Source organism: Neoarius graeffei, chromosome 8 (genome assembly GCF_027579695.1).
Source record: "Neoarius graeffei isolate fNeoGra1 chromosome 8, fNeoGra1.pri, whole genome shotgun sequence".
NCBI classification, from domain to species: Eukaryota; Metazoa; Chordata; class Actinopteri; order Siluriformes; family Ariidae; genus Neoarius; species Neoarius graeffei.
The window spans coordinates 81,108,900-81,131,798 of NC_083576.1; the positions used below are offsets into that span (position 1 = coordinate 81,108,900).

The 22,899-nt window shown below is 41.6% G+C and overlaps 1 protein-coding gene across 4 annotated transcripts in view; it reads right to left on the reverse strand.

Annotated features, from left to right (window-relative positions):
* slc25a18 (solute carrier family 25 member 18) overlaps nucleotides 1-22,899 on the reverse strand; it is a 43,718-nt gene that overhangs the window by 10,647 nt on the left and 10,172 nt on the right. For 3 of the 4 annotated variants that reach the window (XM_060928325.1, XM_060928326.1, XM_060928327.1), the window contains exons 2-8: nucleotides 21,659-21,918; nucleotides 21,423-21,545; nucleotides 12,425-12,480; nucleotides 11,960-12,050; nucleotides 11,636-11,751; nucleotides 11,340-11,502; nucleotides 3,117-3,277 (exon numbers count right to left, since the gene is read on the reverse strand). In XM_060928325.1, coding sequence (XP_060784308.1) covers nucleotides 3,117-3,277; nucleotides 11,340-11,502; nucleotides 11,636-11,751; nucleotides 11,960-12,050; nucleotides 12,425-12,480; nucleotides 21,423-21,545; nucleotides 21,659-21,678 — 730 coding nt within the window. In that variant the 5' untranslated portion in view covers nucleotides 21,679-21,918. The remainder of the gene's footprint in view (nucleotides 1-3,116; nucleotides 3,278-11,339; nucleotides 11,503-11,635; nucleotides 11,752-11,959; nucleotides 12,051-12,424; nucleotides 12,481-21,422; nucleotides 21,546-21,658; nucleotides 21,919-22,899) is intronic. The other variant, XM_060928328.1, reaches the window with a different exon arrangement.

Consider the following 22,899-nt stretch of genomic DNA (forward strand, 5'->3'; position numbering starts at 1 on the left):
GGAGAAGAACAGACTGCAACGGACAATAAGGTCTGCAGAGAAAATTATTGGTGTCAACCTGCCCTCCATCCAAGACCTATACTTGTCCAGAGTCAGGAAACGGGCAGGTAACATCTCTGCGGACCCATCGCACCCTGGTCACAAACTGTTTAAACTTCTCCCCTCAGGGAGGCGATATAGATCACTGTATGCAAAAACAACCAGACACAAGAATAGTTTTTCCCTCAGGCTGTCTCTGTGATGAACAGCTAAAATCCAGATTCATACATCAGTAATATCACTTGGAAAATATCTGCACACTCATACTGTCATTCTGTGCTCACTGTTACTTATATTATATTTATACTTATTTATATTTACTATTTCATCTTTGCACTATGCACCATATTGCACCAAAAGGGAAAATCCTTTCTGTGATGAACAGCTAAAATCCAGATTCATATATCAGTAATATCACTTGGAAAATATCTGCACACTCATACCGTCATTCTGTGCACACTGTATACTTTATATTTATTTATCTATTTCATACTTGACTTACCTGGATTACTTTGCACTATGCACCTATTGCACCAATTTTTGTTTGTTTGTTTGGTGTATACGCTTTTTATCTGTTTTGTACTATGAGAGCTAAGTGATACCGGAGTCAAATTCCTCGTGTGTGTCCACATACCTGGCAATAAAAGTGATTCTGATTCAAAATATGACAAAGGAGAACCGAACTGTTGAGCAACTGAAATTGTGTCTCATGCAAAACTGGGACAACATTTCTCCTTCAAAACTACAGCAATTGGTCTCCTCAGTTCCCAAACGTTTACAGAGTGTTGGTAAAAGTAGAGGTGATGCAACACAGTGGTAGACACGCCCCTGTCCCAACTTTTTTGAAATGTGTTGCTGACATCAAATTCAAAATGAGCACATATTTTTCAAAAAACAATAAAATTTCTGTTTCAACATGTGATCTGCTGTCTTTGTACTATTTTCAAAGAAATATAGGGTTTCCATGATTTGCAAATTATCACATTTTTGTTTTTATTTACAGTTTACACAGTGTCCCAACTTTTTCGGAATTGGGGTTGTACACTTTTTGAGTATCTGTACTTTACTTGAGTATTTTTTTTTTTTGAAACTTGTGACTAACTTCACTACATTTGAAAGCAAAATATCGTACTTTTTACTCCACTACATTTCTGTCACGGTCCTCGTTACTCGTTACTATGAAGTAGCTTTGAAAGTGGATGTTTTTTTCTTTTCTAAAACATGATATATATATATATTTTTTTGCAGGTGACACTGAGAGTCGATCAGTAATCACTAGGGTCACATCACGTCCATAGACTGGATAAAGTCAAGTTCAATGATTTCTCCGCAGCGTTATTTGAACACGATCAGTTGATGGCAGAATGGAAGGAGGTGGTTCTTCTAGAGAATGCATGCACTCATGGCCATACCTGGAACCCATGTTTCAGTTTTCTGCAAGGATTAAAGATTCGTTTCATTTTAAATGTTTGCTTTGTTTGCCTAAAACAGAGCACATCACAGCCTACAAAAACTCGCCGTCCAACCTGCAGAAGCATATTGAGGGATGTAAACCTTTTATTCCAAGAGAAAGCTTGCAATGAAGTTGTCTATGGTTTTAGAGCTAGTGATAACGTTGCAATAGCTATGCGGTCTGGTTAGTCAAATGACTTTCTATGGATTTGCCCGCCAAGTTGCTGTAGCCTTGTCCACGGCTAATGCTAACACATAGCTAGTTAACTTGGACACTGTTAGTTAGCATGTAAAAATGGAGTTATGCTAACATGAATAACGTTAACTTATCTGAAGTCCTTTCAGAAATATGTTTTAGCATAATCTTGCCAAATAAACAGAATGTAGAAATCTTTCTTTTCTAGTAACGTTAGCGACCCGATATGATTTCGAGTTTGAAAAGAATTTGCTAGCATGTCAGGTGGAGCCTCACTGACTAGCTAGCTTAATGTTAAACCACCATGATGGCACAGCATTTTGTGAATTCACATTTCTGTCTTTGATAACGGCATTAGGTTTTGTAAGCGTTGTGGCAATAATACAACGATGTGTTGACAGAAAATATACTTTTAATACTTAAGTATTTTTAAAAGCAAGCACTTCAGTACTTTAACTTAAGTAAAAATTTGACTGGACAACTTTCACTTGTATCGGAGTCACATTTGACCAGTGGGATCTGTACTTTGACTTAAGTAATGAAGTTGGGGACTTTGTCCAACTCTGCCACCATGTCACCTGGTTGTGTCCAGCAGTTTATGTAAGTTTATCATTAGTTACTTATGTGTGCCTTTTTCATTCCTGGAATGAGTGGTTTTGGGTTTTTTTTCTAATTAATTCCCACCTTATGGTTATGATTAAAAAATTGATCTATCAGATGCTGCCTTCATGTGTCTTGACCTACGCTATGATGATTTGTGGAAAGGCCCAAATAAACAACATGCTGAATTAACACAATTAAGTCCTGCCCCAGCTACACGGACATTACAGGAGGAAACCGGAGAACCCTGAGGAAACCCACACAGACTCAGGGATTACATGCACAACTTCATACAGACAGTTGTATGAAAAAAAAGAAAGATTAATGGAGGCTGAGACTGCTGAAGAGGGATCGCTTCAAAAATGGACCAGCATTTGGAAGATGGAAACTTGGGACTTATGTGTAAACTAATCTAAAGTGGTTATGCCTATAAGACAAATTATATATTATTTGAGAAGAAGTGATGAGTTGTGGGTTTGAGATTGAGCTGTTGAGATGCTTGAATGCACCCTTTCATAAGTAAACATAAAAAAAAATCTTTTTGTCCTTCTACATCTGCATTTAGACATGCTCTCACATGTCTGAAAAGGATTACACAATATTGTCACAACCACTTTCTTTGTATATAATAATGGTAGTAGTTATATTATATTATATGCTTATTATAAAAGGAATGTAATCTCCTGCTTGAACTTGAACTGGGTGTCGAACTCGAGCTAAAATTCCTGTCTGAATTCTCTTTGATCTTTTCTAAACGTTCGGCACAGAAAGATAGAGAAAGAGAGAGTGCACACTGTGATCCTCCACTCTTCTCTTGCCTGAGTCTCACCGTCCAGAGGAGTGACCGCCACAGCCGCCACCGAGCCAGCCGCGCATCCCGAAACGAAGGACTGCAGGAAAGGAGCGTGCTCGTGAGGAAGAGCGCCGCTCCGACCCACTGCGTTAAATTTGGCAAACAGCGGGAAATAGATCATCGAGAACGGCACATCCCTGAGTGGAGAAGAGAGAAATCAGAGAAAAGAGGAATCATTTTTATCAGCAAGGTCAGGTTCATGTACAAGATAGTTTACTTTGTACACAGTGCAAAAGTTTGTATCCCACATGTTTCCTGGATGGAAAGACAAGATTTAAGTTTGCAAATTTATACACACACAAAAAAATTAACAATAATTTTTTTGCCATGACTTTACAAGAAGTTTCCAAAAAGTTACAAAAGAGATGTCATGACGAAATGGTGCTACGACCTCATCACCACTTAGATCAGAATCAGAACCATTTTATTCTCCATATACTGTACATTGACATGGATTAGGAATATTTCATGGTGTTTGGTCACAACATGAAACATTCAACACAAATACATTCCACCATCCTAGCATCCAAATACTGCACCTTAAGCACAAATATGGTAGACTCTGTTGTAATTTATATTACAGTGGAAGTAGAAATAGCAGTTGAATGGATAGTAACCAGAGGTGGACAAAGTACCCAACTTCATTACTGAAGTCAAAGTACAGATCCCACTGGTCAAATGTTACTCCGATACAAGTGAAAGTTGTCCAGTCAAATTTTGACTCAAGTACTGAAGTACTTACTTTTAAAAATACTTAAGTATTAAAAGTACATTTTGTGTCAATGCATTGTTGTATTATTGCCACAACGCTTACAAAACCTAACGCCTCTGAAGCAACCTACTGGATTTACTGACTAACTTGTAGAACCTGTAGAGCTGAAGCTTCACCTGACATGCTAACAAACTCTTTTCAAACTTGAAATCATATTGGGTAGCTAACGCTACTAGAAAAGAAAGATTTCTACATTCTATTTATTTGGCAAGATTATGCTAAAACGTATTTCTGAAAGGACTTCAGATAAGTTAATGTTATTCATGGTAGCGTAACTCCATTTTTCCATGCTAACTAACAGTGTCCAAGTTAACTAGCTATGTGTTAACGTTAGCCATGGACAAGGCTGTAGCAACTTGGCAGGCAAATCCATAGAAAGTCATTTGACTAACCAGACTGCATAGCTATTGCAACGTTATTGTTAGCTCTAAAAGCACAGACAATTTTGTTGCGAGCTTTCTCTTGGAATGAAACATTTATATACTTCAATATGGTTCCACAGGTTGGACGGCGAGTTTTTGTAGGCCGTGATAGGGTTCGTTTTAGGCAAACAAAGCAAACATTTAAAACGAAACGAATCTTTAATCCAAGCAGAAAACTGAAACATGGGTTCTAAAGCCATGGGGGCGTGCATTCCCCAGAAGAACCGCCTCCTTACATTCTGCCATCAACTGATCGTGTTCAAATAATACTGCTGAGAAATCATTGAACTTGATTTTATACAGCCGATGGACATGACCCTGGTGATTACTGAAAGGCTGTCTCATTGTCACCTGTGAAAAAGCCAATCACGTTTTAGAAAAGAAAAGAAAAAAAATCCACTTTCAAAGCTGCTTCATAGTAACGAGCAACGAGGACCTTGATAAAAATGTAGTGGAGTAAAAAGTACGATATTTGTCTTTCAAACATAGTGAAGTTAGTCATAAGTTTCCAACAAAAATAATACTAGAGTAAAGTACAGATACTCAAAAAGTGTACTTAAGTACAGTACTGAACTAAATGTACTTTGTTACTGTCCACCTCTGATAGTAACCAAATGCAGTCTCAAGCCAAGCCAATGGAAACCCACATGGATAGGAAGAGAGCATGATAAACTCCACATAGACAGAAACCATGACCTCGGGAGCAAACCAGGGACCGGAAACATTACCCACTGAACCACCGACTGACTCAAGGTCCAATTATACTGTATCCATCCAGCTGACTATGGGCAAGAGGCGGGGTACACCCTGGACAAGTCGTCAGGTCATCGCAGGGCTGACACATAGAGACAAACAACCATTCACACTCACATTCACACCTACGGTCAATTTAGAGTCACGAATTAACCTAACCTGCATGTCTTTGGACTGTGGGGGAAACCGTAGCACCTGGAGGAAACCCACGGAGACACGGGGAGAACATGCAAACTCCATACAGAAAGGCCCCCGTCAGCCACTGCACTCGAACCCAGAACCTTCTTGCTGTGAGGCGACAGTGCTAACCACTACACCACCATGCCACCCAATTATACTGTATATGTTTCAATTATTAAGGCACACTATTCAAGTTTATTCATTCATTCACATTCAGTAAATGCTTTATCTTGAGCAGAGGCAATTTTTTTCACAGCTAATATGCTTATATGCCTGTTTTTAGTTAGTACGGGAAACCAAAGAACCTGAAGGAAACCCTCGTAAAAGCAGAGAGAGCATGCAAAATTGTACACACACAGGAATTTGAACTCAGGCTCGAACCCAGGACCCTGGAGCTGTGAAGCAGCAAAGCTGATAACTGGGCCAGCGACAAGGAAAATTATATTACTAAGTGAGACATTTTGAAATTTCATGCCAAATATTGGCTCATTTGAAATTTCATGACAGCAACACATCTCAAAAAAGTTGGGACAGGGGCAATAAGAGGCTGGAAAAGTTAAAGGTACAAAAAAGGAACAGCTGGACGACCAAATTGCAACTCATTAGGTCAATTGGCAATAGGTCATTAACATGACTGGGTATAAAAAAGAGCATCTTGGAGTGGCAGCGGCTCTCAGAAGTAAAGATGGGAAGAGGATCACCAATCCCCCTAATTTTGCGCCGACAAATAGTGGAGCAATATCAGAAAGGAGTTCGACAGCGTAAAATTGCAAAGAGTTTGAACATATCATCATCTACAGTGCATAATATCATCAAAAGATTCAGAGAATCTGGAAGAATCTCTGTACATAAGGGTCAAGGGCGGAAAACCATACTGGGTGCCCGTGATCTTCGGGCCCTTAGATGGCACTGCATCACATACAGGCATGCTTCTGTATTGGAAATCACAAAATGGGCTCAGGAATATTTCCAGAGAACATTATCTGTGAACGGGCGGCACGGTGGTGTAGTGGTTAGTGCTGTCGCCTCACAGCAAGAAGGTCCTGGGTTCGAGCCCCGGGGCCGGCGAGGGCCTTTCTGTGCGGAGTTTGCATGTTCTCCCCGTGTCCACGTGGGTTTCCTCCGGGTGCTCCAGTTTCCCCCACAGTCCAAAGACATGCAGGTTAGGTTAACTGGTGACTCTAAATTGACCGTAGGTGTGAATGTGAGTGTGAATGGTTGTCTGTGTCTATGTGTCAGCCCTGTGATGACCTGGTGACTTGTCCAGGGTGTACCCCGCCTTTCGCCCGTAGTCAGCTGGGATAGGCTCCAGCTTGCCTGCGACCCTGTAGAAGGATAAAGCGGCTAGAGATAATGAGATGAGATGAGATTATCTGTGAACACAATTCACCGTGCCATCCGCCGTTGCCAGCTAAAACTCTATAGTTCAAAGAAGAAGCCGTATCTAAACATGATCCAGAAGTGCAGACGTCTTCTCTGGGCCAAGGCTCATTTAAAATGGACTGTGGCAAAGTGGAAAACTGTTCTGTGGTCAGACGAATCAAAATTTGAAGTTCTTTATGGAAATCAGGGACGCCGTGTCATTCGGACTAAAGAGGAGAAGGACGACTCAAGTTGTTATCAGCGCTCAGTTCAGAAGCCTGCATCTCTGATGGTATGGGGTTGCATTAGTGTGTGTGGCATGGGCAGCTTACACATCTGGAAAGACACCATCAATGCTGAAAGGTATATCCAGGTTCTAGAGCGACATATGCTCCCATCCAGACGACGTCTCTTTCAGGGAAGACCTTGCATTTTCCAACATGACAATGCCAAACCACATACTGCATCAATTACAGCATCATGGCTGCGTAGAAGAAGGGTCCGGGTACTGAACTGGCCAGCCTGCAGTCCAGATCTTTCACCCATAGAAAACATTTGGCGCATCATAAAATGGAAGATACAACAAAAAAGATCTAAGACAGTTGAGCAACTAGAATCCTACATTATACAAGAATGGGTTAACACACTGCAAAAACTAGCCATCCTAATATAAGGAAAAACATAATAAATTTGAGAACATTTAGACTATAATCAAGTGAAATAATCTGCCAGTGCAGTAAGATAATTACACTTGGTAAGACATCTTAAGCCTCGGTCACAACCAGCCGTACGTGCTCCTACGGCCGGTCTATGTGCAAAAAACGCAAGAAACGCATGGAGGGCGCGCGTGAAACACACGGAGGGCGCACGTGTGACGTGCTGATTTTCGAGCCGTAGACCGGCCGCAGAGGTTCTTTGTCATGTCAAACAAACTCTACGGGCACTTACGTTTTTTCAGGTTGCAAGACAAACTTACGGCCAACGTGCGTCTTTCTCCGTGAACAAAAAAAAACGCAGCGATTTGGGAAACGCCAAAAATCGCACGGCCAGTCGTGACCTAGGCTTTAGAATAAGTTGGTTGCAATCTAGAACTAGGTTTAATAATCTCAGAATTGGTGTCTTGTATTCTTCTAATAAGAAATGCTAAATCGTTTCAACTATTTTCAAGATATTTTCACTTGCTAAGATATCATTTTTTGCAGTGCATTCCTATCCCTAAACTTGAGCAACTTGTCTCCTCAGTCCCCAGACGTTTACAGACTGTTGTAAAGAGAAAAGGGGATGTCTCACAGTGGGAAACATGGCCTTGTCCCAACTTTTTTGAGATGTGTTGTCATGAAATTTAAAATCACCTAATTTTTCTCTTTAAATGATACATTTTCTCAGTTTAGGGCGGCACGGTGGTGTAGTGGTTAGTGCTGTCGCCTCACAGCAAGAAGGTCCGGGTTCGAGCCCCGTGGCCGGCGAGGGCCTTTCTGTGCGGAGTTTGCATGTTCTCCCCGTGTCCGCGTGGGTTTCCTCCAGGTGCTCCGGTTTCCCCCACAGTCCAAAGACATGCAGGTTAGGTTAACTGGTGACTCTAAATTGACCGTAGGTGTGAATGTGAGTGTGAATGGTTGTCTGTGTCTATGTGTCAGCCCTGTGATGACCTGGCGACTTGTCCAGGGTGTACCCCGCCTTTCGCCCGTAGTCAGCTGGGATAGGCTCCAGCTTGCCTGCGACCCTGTAGAACAGGATAAAGTGGCTAGAGATAATGAGATGAGATTTTCTCAGTTTAAACATTTGATATGCCATCTATGTTCTTTTCTGAATAAAATATGGAATGTTGAAACTTCCACGTCATTGCATTCCATTTTTATTTACAGTCTGTACTTTGTCCCAACTTTTTTAGAATCGGGGTTGTAAATATACTGATATGTCGGCCCAATAATTTGACTATTATTATTATTATTATTATTATTATTATTATTATTATATTATTACCATTTGCGTAAGAACCATTAAACCAAGATTTTTTTTTTAAATTTTGTGTTTTAGATTTGTTTTTTAAACTACACCTTTGAACTTGAAGCACTGCCAAACAGTGCCTCGATAACATACACACACTTATAAAAAAGTCTACCAGAAACATGTGACCTCAAACCGAGAAACCTAAAGACCCACTGTAGCCCTAATACTGACTGGTTACGCAGTCCCAGTATGAAGAAGAGAGAACTGAACGTAGGCTACGTGCTGACTTTTAACCTCAAATGACAGGCCCAGTCACCCACAGAGATTTGGTAAAAGAAAAGTCAGCATTTTAATGCGAAGGATGTGCCTGCTTTCTCGCCACTAACAGGTCGAAACGAGGAAGACCGGGTGACAAGGCCACTCGGAGCGCGTTTTCTGAGTTGAGCCTGTTTCGGTATTTTGTCTTTGTGGCTGTCAAATGTGAAAATGCGGTCTCGCGGAGGTATGTTGAATGGAAAGGCATCAGTGTTTTCACTGCCATCTCACTCAGCTGGGGATATTTATCGCAGCATGACAGCCAGAATTCAGACAGAGAAAGTCGACCAAATCTCGACTGCAGACCAGCATCGCACGAAAGCTCCAGAAGTTTATCCTGCACCACAGGTGGCAGAGCGCTCGTTTCTGGGTTGGTGAATGGATCTCTTACCCATTGCTTTTCCGTGAGATGGGATTTTGAGGGGAAGTATGAATCAAAATGACCCAGTGTTTTGGTAAGGTGTTGCGCGATCACTGCCGACACCTGCCCCAAATCCACACCTTCATCAGCCAGAGACGACAGACAGCCGAACATGTCAAACACACCTCTATTAACTCTGTTGGTCCAGACTGAGAGCTTCTTTTTGAAAGCCATGATTTTATCATTGGCTTGAAAAATGTCACACGCTTGGCCTTGGATCGACAGGTTGATCATATTGAAATGGTCCAGGATATCAGAAAGCTATATACAGTATATAGCTACCTTTATAAGCCAAGACTGATCTCGCAGGTGATCGGCAAGATTGGACTATTTATTTGTCAAGAATGCCTCAACCTCATGCCTCAACTCGTACACTCTGTTCACCACTTTACCCCGTGACAGCCAACGAACCTCAGAGTGCAAGAGCAGATGAACATGATCTGCACCCATCTCATCACACAGAGCTGTAAATAGACGGGAATTTGTTGGATTGGTCTTAATGAAGTTCACTATTTTGACCACTTGATTTAAAACTTCATGAAGCTCTGTGGACAGGCGTTTAGAGGCAAGTACCTCTCGATCAATAACACAGTGCGTTGCCTGCACTGATGGTGAAGAAGCTTTTACCCGAGCAACAACTCCATTGTGCCTGCCGGTCATAGCCGCTGCCCCATCTGTGCAGACACCGACGCAACGCCCCCATATCAACCCATGCCCAGAGATGTACCCATCAAGCATACGGAATACTTCTCCAGTGGTTGTGATCCCTGGAAGCACCTTACAAAACAGAAAATCCTCATGAAACCAGCCCTCATGAGCATATCTGATGTAGACCAGAAGCATAGCCAAGTTAGAGAGATCCGTGGTCTCATCCAATTGAATGGCAAGTCAGACGACTTCGCCCTTTCTAAAATTTGCATTTTGATGTCTGCCACCATATCGTCAATTCAACGACAGACCGTGTCATTTGACAGAGGAATCTCTTTTACTTTGGCTGCAGCAGCCAGACCCAACACCTCACTATAAGCAGTAACAATCGAAGGCATAATTAGCTTCTCCCCAATTGTGAATGGTGCCTGACATTTGGAAATGTGGTGTGAAATCATGTATGATGCCTTTGTTAGCTTTTCATTCTCGGTCAAATTACTTTTCAACACTTTAGTTTGGGTGGCCAATTCATCACGTTTTCTTCTGAAAAAATCCTCTGATTTATCCTTGAGATGCGAATGTTTAGTTTCCAAATGCTGGCGTAATTTGGATGGCTTCATAGCTTCGTTGCTTAGCATGGTTTGGCAGATAACACAGATTGGTTTTGGGAGACAACTATCACTTGAAATAAAGCCGAATTGTATGTAAGAAGGGTCGTAATTGCGAGTGAATGGGTGATATTTTTTCGCCTCTGGCTCATGTTGTGTATCTGCACTGTCAGATGGGTTCTTTCCAAAGAAAGAGTCAAGAGTAGCTTGCTTTGAACATGCCGTAATATTGCTCTCATAAAGCGTGTGTGTGCGAATGACTGGACTTGGGACTGAATGAATGAATAAGTGCAAGTGTGCAACCTCGTGCGGGCGGGAACGCTTAACATTCTAGAATGGGGGGGCGGGACTTACGCTACGTGGCACACAGTGACAAAAGCACTGAGAGCAGAGCCAGCCAATCGCTCTTCTACATAATCTGATTGACAGTGACCAGTAGTTTGAAATTATAATACTGACTACTAGTGCAGAGGCAGGCTTGCGGACCGACGGTAATCTTCTCACGGACCGGTACCGGTCCACAGATTGAGAAACACAGATTTAGCAGACGCTTTTATCCAGAGCAACATACAATATATCCCGAGCAGCCTGGGGAGCAATAACGGGTTAGGTGCCTTGCTCAAGGGCATTTCAGCCATTCCTGCTGGTCCAGGGAATCAAACCAGCGACCTTTTGGTCCTAAAGCTGCTTCTCTAACCATTAGGCCAAGATTTTCAAGCAATAAAAAGACATCCATGTGTCTGAAGTATCAGAGGAAGTGTGTCCAACCTGAGCAGAGTGGCCCCTATGCCCTTGTACAGGCCCCGGAGGCCCTGCGTCCTCAGCAGCTCCAGCGTTATAGCTGTGGCTGAGCGACGCACCGCAGCATGATGAGAAGACGCCAGGGATGGCGAGGAGGCCGGAGCCGAGGCAGACACGGATTTCTGCGCCGCTGTAGAGACAAACAAAAAGACAGGTGTTAGAATTTCCAAGAATTTCAATGCTGAGAAAGAACTGATCCAGGAAACTGTACATATTTTACATATTTCTTGTTCAGGGGGTGAGTAATCAAACCCGTGACTCACCCAACCTTCCGGCATCCTGCAGCTGTATTTTTAGCATCTCCATCGGGGTTGTGACCACCACCTGACAGGTTCCTGCCCCACAGCCTGCGAGGATTTCGCCCCATAATGGTAACTTCCTTTAAACCACACAAACATGTGACCATGTCAGCAGATCTCTTAACTATATCAGTGTCTAAAAACTGTTTGTGTTGAAAATATAAAGCACATGAGCACCTAATCTTCACTACTAACAAGCTTTTCATACACACTCATGCATTACTCTTCGTATAAACGTGCTATTTAATGCTTGGTTTATGATGCCATTCGAACCGAATGCTGACTGACCCGTCCTTGGTGAGCTGCTGTCTGAAGATATCATTGGCTGCAAGTTTTATCGCTTTCTCTGGAGTTACAAGGGTGAGGTTCACTGCAGCACCTGGAACAAGTGTGTGAAGGATTAAGGAACATGAGGGAAAGCAAGAGTGAATATTTAATAAGCCTTTTTTTAAAGGTCAATACAAAACAGGAAAGTGTACTGGAAATTAAATTCTTCAAGACAGTATCATTTTTGATGTGGCAAGAGTAACTCAGTTTCATGAAGGTCTGCATCACATCACTTTATCGCTGATTACTTTCCTCGAACTGCACACCCCAGCCCAGGGATTGTGTTCCTTATACAACTCATAACTCTAACTCTTCTATTTATGAGCAGTAGATAGCAATTAGAATTAAGACAGTGGTTTTAGTGGATATAAACATGACAACAAAATTAGATGACAATAGACAGGTTAACAGAGAGGGACAACGTACCTCGATACATCCCAAAGTAGCCGTCTGTTCTAATCGTCTTGGTCAAACAGTCGAACCTTTACAACATGAAAACATGATTTCAGTCAGCAGAATTAGCAAATAATCCCGGCGTCTTCTGTAGGAAATAAAGCTGCAGCTTTAAAGGTAGACTGCCTTTCAGATTTTTCAAGTGTAGGTCATAAAAACAAATTTCCCTGACATCCAGTTATTTTTGTTTAGTGGACCAAAAGCTACTGAATTCGAATCACAAACTTCCAATTTTATTAGGCTTTTTTAAATAGAACAATTAATGAATTTAGGGCCATGTGGCCCTAAATTCTCCACTATGTTTTCCTGCTTCACCATGACCCCAATTCAAGATACTATGTCCTGCATGATGTGGTGGGCTTTCCCCGTTCGTGTAAGGCATTGTGAGATACAAATTTGAAACAGGAGAGAAAAATGGAGGATGTGAGTGTGCGAATGAAACGTGAAAGAACGACTACAGTAACGTAAAGCGAGAAGAAAAGACATTATGTTATATGCAAAAGAAAGGAAACGTGGGACCAAACTAATAAATATTGGTGGTCAGCGAGCACCTCGGTGTGATCAGCTGTTTGTTTAGCGACAGAATGATAGAACTGTCAGTGCACAGTCACAGGTAAACCTGTAGATGGCAGTAATACAACACTGTGGATGCCAGCTGCCGTAAAACCTAAAAGAAGAAGAAGAAGAAGGCAAACCTGCACACGTGCACACGGACTTCCTTTGTCTGCTTGACTGCATGAAGTGAGCGATTTCATGCACATTATTTGCTCGGGAATCCCCTCAAATTAAATAACTTCCCAGCCACAGAATGGCCTGATATTTTGTGAGATATTACAGAAATAAACATTTTTTTTTTTGCGGTCCGGTTTCTATCAAATCCTGCACTCTGATTGGCTGGCAAGCGGGTCTGTATCCTACAATACGGACCCCAGTTACGGACCTCTGGCGACTCACTTGTTCACAACAACAACAAACTTAGTAGAATTTTTTGTCAACATTTATCTTTTATTTATAAGATTTATTTATAAGATTTTTATCAAAAATCTTATAAATTTTTGCCAGCATTTCTCAGGAGAATAGCATTAATTTTACAGCATGGATAGCGATAACGACAGTGTTCACAGCAAAAGCGAGTTTTACTACCCTGAGGAAGATGAAATAAAATAAAACATTTCAGGAGAAACCTAAAAACCTGTAACTTGCTAACGCCGAGCAGAAACATGGCTGAATCCTGAATGACTCAATTTTGTATAAACAGGGGACTACATAGGCGGCAAAATGTAGTTTTTTTCCTGCCATGGAAGTGCACTTGTATACCGAGGAGGAAGCAATTTGCATTACAGCCGTGAATGAGGATTCAAAATGGCAGCTCGGCTCAGTTTTCCCTTTCAGGCGCTCTCGTTTTCTGTTAGAATTTGGTAAAGAAAAAAATAAATATATTATTTCCCAGCTTAAGGTTGGTCCGTATTGGGAAATACCGTGACCTCGGTCAGTACTTTCAAGACCTCAGTCATGGTACTTCACGATACGGACCTCCCAGCTGGTAAATAACATATATATCACAATGACCAAATATCAGAGGGAATTAAATTTCACTGATTTTATGAAATTGAAAGGCCGTCTAGCTTTAAGCATAAAAATGAAAATACTGTCAAAAGGTGCTAAACTTCCAATGCACCAATGTTTGCAACTCTTATAGGTTGCGTAACTTTAAAAGTTTGTACTTCTCACTCAGGAAAACATATTCTACATAATGATGGCTTCTGGTGATATTAGATAGATTCGAAGAGATAAAATCTAATATCTATCAAAATATTAGACTGGGAAACTATTAGGGCTGAGCAGTGCATTATATCATAAGGTCTTATTGATGGAAAATAATGAAAATTAGTATAAATACAGAGGTGATTATAGGAAATTGCACGCTGATTAGTCGAGAAATTCAGACTATTTCTCGATAATCGCCTCAAGTGATTTGGCAAAATGGCGGCCAATCGGTTCGTCACCGTAAGCGAGGAAGAATTACAAATGATGAAGGAAAATGCTGTTCCTAAAAGCACTAAAGATGCTATGAAGTTTGGTCTAAAATTATCTAAAGGTAAGGTGGAATTGTGATTTATTTTATCGATTTCAAAACAAAGTATTTTATGTGACTCGGTGTAGATAAGTGACACAACCCTGCGCCATGCCTTTATTACATTTGCATGCTGCTTTTGAAGTTTGAAATAAATTATTTTTTAATATCGTTTAAAAGAATTAACTCATGAAACTCCTAGCATGTGTCTGGGGGGCTAGAGTTACAGTTTTAACTTCTGTAATTACACAGTGAATAAATGAATAATAAAGCAAGGGAATGATTAAGCACGAAGACAATGATTAAATAGTACAAGTGAGATTCTTAAAAAATGTGAGTAGAGGCTGTCTCCAGTATTCACCAGTACCACTCTTCTAACCCAGTTCTAAATAAAGGACCATAAATGGACACATGACTCAGAGCTCCCAGTGAATCACAGCACTGGGAAAAAAAATCCCTTCCTTTAAGAACCACACTATTCTGGAAAAAGTGCCTCAAACGTGGCAGTGAGCCCTTTCCCCTCCTTGCTTAGGTATTCACTAGGATTCTTATGTAAGTGAACGAGGAAGGAAAAAGATGCCAAAAAAAACCCCCTACGATTCTGCTCTGTTTTAATGGCACCTACCACACAAAAGGTTAGCTCATTGTTGCATACCAAATTTAAAACACACACACACACACAGACACACACACACGCAAACAAAAAAGAGTGGAATTTGGAGGCTGTATATAGTGAAAGCACATCATTTTACATCTGTCTGAGTCATAACACAAGCCACATGATGATAATCTCCACCAGAATGAACCTCCACCCAACCGTCCAGTTGGAATATAAACATGGATTAATGTTTCCCACACGCTCTGACTGTCCTCTGCTTTTAAAGGGGCAGTCTGTAAACTTTAAAGCAGAGAATTGCAATTATGTTACATGCTATGTTGTGCTTCCACTTAAAAAAAAAAAAAAGTAAGTGTTGCCAGGCAAAATAAACCTTACCCGGTAGCACTTATGATGAATATGAAGGAAGATACCGTGAAAAAAAAAATAGGTACCCTATGGGTCCATGTGGCTACTGCTTATAAATAAAATAGTTTTCTGATCCCATGTCCATACAGTAAATATTGCATATATATTTACTCTATGAGGCAGTAGCCACAAAAAATGAAGCATAATCCAAAAATGAACAATTTAAAAATCACAGACGTAAACGATACCAAGTGTCTGTACTTTATATTATTCTACTCTTACCTCTTACAGTTTTCGAAACTGAAACCTCCGAACCGAGGCTGACATACACACGCTGTCGCCATGACCCAAACTCTTATTTCCCGGAAATGGCCCAGCGCTAGAGCTCAGTGGAACGCACGTTCCCTCTGTAATAAGCATAAACGTGTCTGAAAGCAATTTTTTTAGTCTAGTCCATAGTGGGCGAGGTAATAATAATAAATCAACAGAGCGGGGAAGTTTTTATCAATGGGGTTTAAAAGTGGGTGTGGCCAAAACCCCTTCCTTTGCGTTTGTACAGTAAATGAATCAAGAAACCATCCAATGACAGCATAGTGTATGCAAATGAGGCAGGTAGTGATCCAGCGTGTTTGTTGGAGGAATCTTTCCGAGGCAGCGCTCCTGCAGTATGAGCTCTGAGATTTTTTTTTTTAACCTTTTTGGTCACCTTGACCTTGACTGGATGAACCTCAAAATGTTGGAGGTTCTATTTGAGACCAATGCCCATCTATCCTGGAAGTTTCATGAAGATTGGTCCAGCCGTTTTCCCGTAATGTTGCTAACAAAAAAACAAAGAAACAAAAAAACCCGACCGAAAACAATACCTCACCCTGCTTACTCCATAGTGGGTAAGGTAAAAAGGCTAGAGCTTTGTTCACCGTGAGTTGGCCTAGTGGTTACCATGTCCGCTTCTTGATCGGGAGATCACGAGTTCTACTCACGGTCGGGTCATACCAAAGACCATCATAAAAATGGTACCTACTGCCGTCTTGCAAGGCATGCTGCAATACAGATGTGAGTGGGGAGTCAAACTCTCACGGTTACCAGTGGACCAGCTCCCCACTGTAACCCTAGCTATGTAATAGGTGAGAGGCCAAGGGAAACAGAGATCGGCGCTGCCCTATGCGCCACATGGCGTGGGAAGGACTTGATTGATTGATTGATTGGTTTGTTCTGGCTGGGGGGGTGAAGCTAATTCCTAGGCTGTAAAACTGGAAATTGAAGTTTCTATTGAACAAACAAACAATCAAACTTTCTTGCTTAGGATTATTCCAGTTATTAACAGTTTGACCACTTTGACAGTGATACAGGTGTTTGAACAGTTCTTTACTCTTATTGTGAGAAAGTGTTTGTTTTGAAAATGTATACAGTAAATTGTGAGAAGATGCAACGCACCCTGGGATGCTTAGCAGTGAATATGACAGTTTCTAGCTAGTTCTGAGAGTTTCGTCTACTTAGGCAGTGCAGTGACAAACACAAACTCATCAAGACTTGGAGGTAGACCGACGGATTCAAGCTGCCACCAAAGCCTTCAGTGCATTACAAAAGCAACTATGGTCTCGCCATGACATCAAGAGAACCACCAAGTTGAAAGTATACAGTGCCACAGTTTTACCATCTCTGCTTTACGCCACTGAATGCATGATACTCTACCATAAACACTTCAAGAAACTGGCCAGGCTACAATTCCGACACCTGCGTCAAATCCTCAACATGAGATGGCAGGACAAGATCCCCAGTGTAGAAGTCCTCAGGCGAGCCAAAACAGTAAGTGTGGAAGCCCTTATCACAGCCTCCCAACTTCATTGCGCTGGACACATCTGGCGCATGCCTGACACGCGACTACCCAAAGCTGTTTTCTACGGAGAACTGAGCCGAGGAAAGAGGAGACAAGGAGGACAGAAACTGAGGTACAAGGACGTCATGAAGAGGAAGATACCGAAGTTATTGATCAGACGTAGGAAGGGGATGCCTTGGATAGAGCAACATGGCGAAGCATAGTTAAAAGCTCAGTGTCTGCAATTGAAGACAAGTGTCAAAGTGTCATAATCTGCATGTCTTTGGACCGTGGGAGGAGTTTCTGAGTGGCTGAATTTAGAGTAGCCAGTTGACCTAATCTGCATGTCTTTGGACCGTGGGAGGAGTTTCTGAGTGGCTGAATTTAGAGTAGCCGGTTGACCTAATCTGCATGTCTTTGGACCGTGGGAGGAGTTTCTAAGTGGCTGAATTTAGAGTAGCCAGTTGACGTAATCTTCATGTCTTTGGACCGTGGGAGGAGTTTCTGAGTGGCTGAATTTAGAGTAGCCAGTTGACCTAATCTGCATGTCTTTGGACTGGGGGAGGAGTTTCTAAGTGGCTGAATTTAGAGTAGCCAGTTGACCTAATCTGCATGTCTTTGGACCGTGGGAGGAGTTTCTGAGTGGCTGAATTTAGAGTAGCCGGTTGACCTAATCTGCATGTCTTTGGACCGTGGGAGGAGTTTCTAAGTGGCTGAATTTAGAGTAGCCAGTTGACGTAATCTTCATGTCTTTGGACCGTGGGAGGAGTTTCTGAGTGGCTGAATTTAGAGTAGCCAGTTGACCTAATCTGCATGTCTTTGGACCGTGGGAGGAGTTTCTAAATGGCTGAATTTAGAGTAGCCAGTTGACCTAATCTGCATGTCTTTGGACTGGGGGAGGAGTTTCTAAGTGGCTGAATTTAGAGTAGTCAGTTGACCTAATTTGCATGTCTTTGGACCGTGGGAGGAGTTTCTGAGTGGCTGAATTTAGAGTAGCCAGTTGACCTAATCTGCATATCTTTGGACCGTGGGAGGAGTTTCTAAGTGGCTGAATTTAGAGTAGCCAGTTGACCTAATCTGCATGTCTTTGGACCGTGCACTGTAAAAAATGTCCGTAGAATTAACAGTGAATTTATGTAAAATCATGACATAAAAAAACTGTAAATACAAAAACAATGAAGCAATGTGTAATTTACATCAATATACTGTAAAACTCCTAACCAAATACCACTGTTAATTTAACAGTAAGAATATGTTGAATTGATCATATTTTTTTGTAGAATTTACAAATTGCTGTAGTTTAAACACAGACAAACTGTAATACTAAAACAGAATGTGATAGTTAAAATTACATCATTGCCCTGTTAAAAAATAAAAAAACAGCCACCGTCGTGGCTCAGTCGACTAAGGCGCCATACCATGAATCCGGGGACCTGGGTTCGATTCTGACCAAAGGTCATTTCCTGATCTCTCTCCAGCTCATTTCCTGTCTCTACACTGTCCTATCCAATAAAGGTGAAAAAAGCCCCCCAAAAAATCTGTCTAGTAGATCATTGCTTGTAGCCATTTTGAATCATTGTTTATTGTACAATGAATATCCGTAAAATTAACAGTTATGCATTGATTATTGTACATTGAATACCTGTAAAATTTACATTTAGTTATCATTAATTGTACATGGAATCCCAGTGAAATGTACAAGTTATTCTGTAATGTTGTTTACATTTCACTGTATTTTTAACAGGATTATTCTGGCAACCACAGCTGCCAGTGTTTTTCCGTAAAAACAACGGATTTTTTTTTACAGTGTGGGAGGAGTTTCTAAGTGGCTGAATTTAGAGTAGCCAGTTGACCTAATCTGCATGTCTTTGGACTGTGGGAAGAGTTTCTAAGGCTACATCCACACGACAACGGCAACGAGATTTTTTTTTAAAAAATATCGCGTCCACATGGGCAACGGATCAGTAAAATATCAGGTACATATGGCAACGCAACGCTTGCTGAAAATGATGCAATACACATGCCACACCTCTACGTGCGCTGTAAGATGGTCCCATCGGAGACACCAGAACAATAGAAGTAGACGCATGCACATAAACCCCTTCTTCTGTAGCATCAGCCACATAGTTTTGATTATTAATCAGTAGCGTAAAACAAAAGACGCGGAAAGAGGAATGAATGGGGGTAGATGGAAGCCGGTACGCCAACATTCTGATATCCTCCAGAATTCTTTAATGGTCCGGAATAAATTGAATGCTACATGTTGATGGATTACTTTGTTCTTCTATGCCCTTTTTGAGGAATGTATTGTCGGACTTAAACCAACATCTGAAGAGGTGAGATCGCTCCTTTTTTTTTTTCCTATTTTTGCTGGCGGGATTGTTTTTGTTTTTGGAAAGCGCACGGGCGGTGCGCGGTTTGGTACTGCTTCCGCAGTGTTTGGACTAAAGACTCTGCCCTAAGGGCTATTCTCTCTCTCTCTCTCTCTCTCTCTCTCTCTCTCTCACTTTGCACCATTACACAATAAATATTCACAGTGAAAATATTTTGTAAGCGCGTTTCATGAACCAAGTTATAGGATTTGTTGACAACTCGCATCGAGTTCGTTACACTTCTACCCGGCGTGAAGCACTGACAGTCATGTGGTTGTGACGTCATCGTAAACAAATCCGTTCTACTCATCCAGACGACTTCACAACGGCACCGTTGCCAGATTTTTCCACTCTGGAAACCGTTCTCAAAAGATTTCGTTTTGGGGCACTGAAAACGCCGGTGCCGTGTGGACGCCAGGCTGAAACGATAAACAATTTTATCAGATTCACCTGAATCCGTTGCCGTGTGGACAGGGCCTAAGTGGCTGAATTTAGAGTAGTCAGTTGATCTAATTTGCATGTCTTTGGACTGTGGGAGGAGTTTCTGAGTGGCTGAATTTATGGCCCTTTTCCACTACCCTTTTTCAGCTCACTTCAGCTCGCTTCAGCTCACTTCAGCCCAACACGGCTCGCGTTTCGACTACCTCAGAGCAGCACGACTCAGCTCGCTTCAGCCCTGCTTAGCACCCAAAACTCGCACGGTTTTGGAGTAGGGCTGAAGCGAGCCAAACCGAGCCGAGTGGGGCTAGGGGCGTGAGGAGACACTCCCCTGTGCACTGATTGGTGAGGAGTGTCCTCACACACCCACACACGCCCTGCGAGCACGCTGGGATCTGTAAACACCGTAAACCCGGAAGAAGAATTACGAATTACGAGAATTTCTGAAGCCTTATGCGCCTCGCCTCATCTATACGCTCTTGCCAGAATCTGTTGGCGTTGTCGGTGACAACAAGCCACAGCACCAAGACCAGCAACACTAACGACTCCATGTTTATTGTTTACTATCCGGGTCGTGAGACTACCGCTTAAAAGATCACTGATGTCACTGTTTGCGCCGCCTAACGACATCACGTGACGTCCACCCACTTTCGCTAACTCCACCCAATGTGTCCACCCACTTCCAGCCAGCATGGTTCAGCGCGGTTGTAGTCAAAATGCAACGCCAACAGCCCCACTCAGCTTGACTCAGCCCAACTCAGCACGGCACGGCTCAGCCCAACTCAGCCGCGTTGGTAGTGGAAAAGCGGCATTAGAGTAGCCAGTTGACGTAATCCGCATATCTTTGGAATGTGGGAGGAAATTGGAGCACCTGGAGGAAACCCACACAAGCACGAGAAGGAGAACAAGGCCCCAAGTCAACTGAAAAGTTTGAACCCAGAACCTTCTTGCTGTGAGGTAACAGTAATAATCACTGCATCACCATTCCGCCTGGTTTTCGTTTAACGTGTTTGTGTAATGTCGAAGTGAAAACGCACTCACTACATCAGTTCACTGTGCACTACACGACATGATAATGACATTGACTTTGACAGGAAGTGAACCTACTTCACCTAGCTTATACTAACGTCATTGATGGTTACGTGAAAATACAATAACGAGACTAAATGTTCAGGTTGTTAAAATGTTATGCTCAAATTGCCACGTTTGATCGCACAGATATCGTATGATCGATGAATTAGGGAAAACTATTTTTGTTAATTGATTCCATGAAGCATAAAGCGTGCTGTAGTGAAACTAATACTCACATCCCACTATAGACACGAGCACCCTGCTGATTCTGGAGGCGGGTCTTAGCCAGATCAATGGGGAACACGCAGGTCACGCCCACCAGCCCAGCCACGCCCCCATTAATCAGCTTAGTAAGGAGGCTGTGAAGACACGAAACACAAATTTCGGACTTACTAGGAGTATATCCCAGATTATTCTTGTATAAGGACTATACACATTTATTTGTATATTTACAAAAAGACAAAGGACTGACCCAGCTTTCTGTTCCGTCATCCTTCCACTACGTTCGCCCTTTTCTTCCTCTCAGGCTGATGTGAGAACCAACCTTTTGGGAGGAGGCACTACTCGGATCCTCCTCACACACACACACACACACACACACACACACACACACACACACACACACACACACACACACACACACACTCAAACACACATCTTTCCCAAATGACACTGTATGCAAGTGGTTTAGAATGTTTGTGTGGAAATCTTCTTCATCCTCTTCATCAGTACCTAAGAGAAGAATGACATCCAAATGAGGACGCAGTGTTTAACAAACTTTAGTGGCTCTATGATGCATATATTATCATATTCTTGGAGTGATCACAGACTTAATATAAATCTCACTATACGCCAGGGATCAGCTCAATTTTCTCCTGAACGATAATCAATTGATATAGAATATTGTATTATTACATAGACCGAATTGTTTTTAATTTAAAGATATAATGCCTAAGTATGGGTAATATATAAAATAACAGTTATTCTAGTCATACATGAGCTGATAGCTGATGAGGTGCGTAGCACTGAGTCGGCTACAAGCCATGTACAACAAGATTGAGTGGAATAACTGTTTTATTCTATCCACATTCACTGGATTTTGAGAAACTGAGCATTTTTATTTTTTGCAAATTCGATCAATAAAAACTTTATACAACACATCTGACAGAATCATTTCCACTTAGAATGTAAACAAACCGGCAAAATGACAGGAGCAATTTGTGAAAAATGTGGTAATAATAATCATCATTATTATTATTGAAAAATAAAACAAAGATATGTTCTTACCATCAAATACTTTCATTCCAGATTTTGTTGCCTTTTTAAAAACATTTTGGGGGTTTTGTTTTTGAGTACAGTTTTTATTTCATCCTCGGTTGGCTCAGCAAAATGCATCACCATTTTGTTTTTCTCTACTTACAGTATATGAGCTGATATCCTAGTAGTAGAGTAGCCAGAGCGCACGATTGCTCATATCCAGTGACTATGGATAGAATAATTAAATTTATACCACACTGTTGTTACATTCTCAAATCTGATTGGTCAGAAGGTGTTGATTCATTTTCTATAACAGCTCTTTCCTCTGATAACAGTTCTTCTGGCTGTAAGGCAAACCACAGCTAAGCATTCATCTGAATATTGAATTGTATATTGTAGATATTGTATAATACAGATATTTTAGACAAATTGTATATAATATAGGTATTGTATATT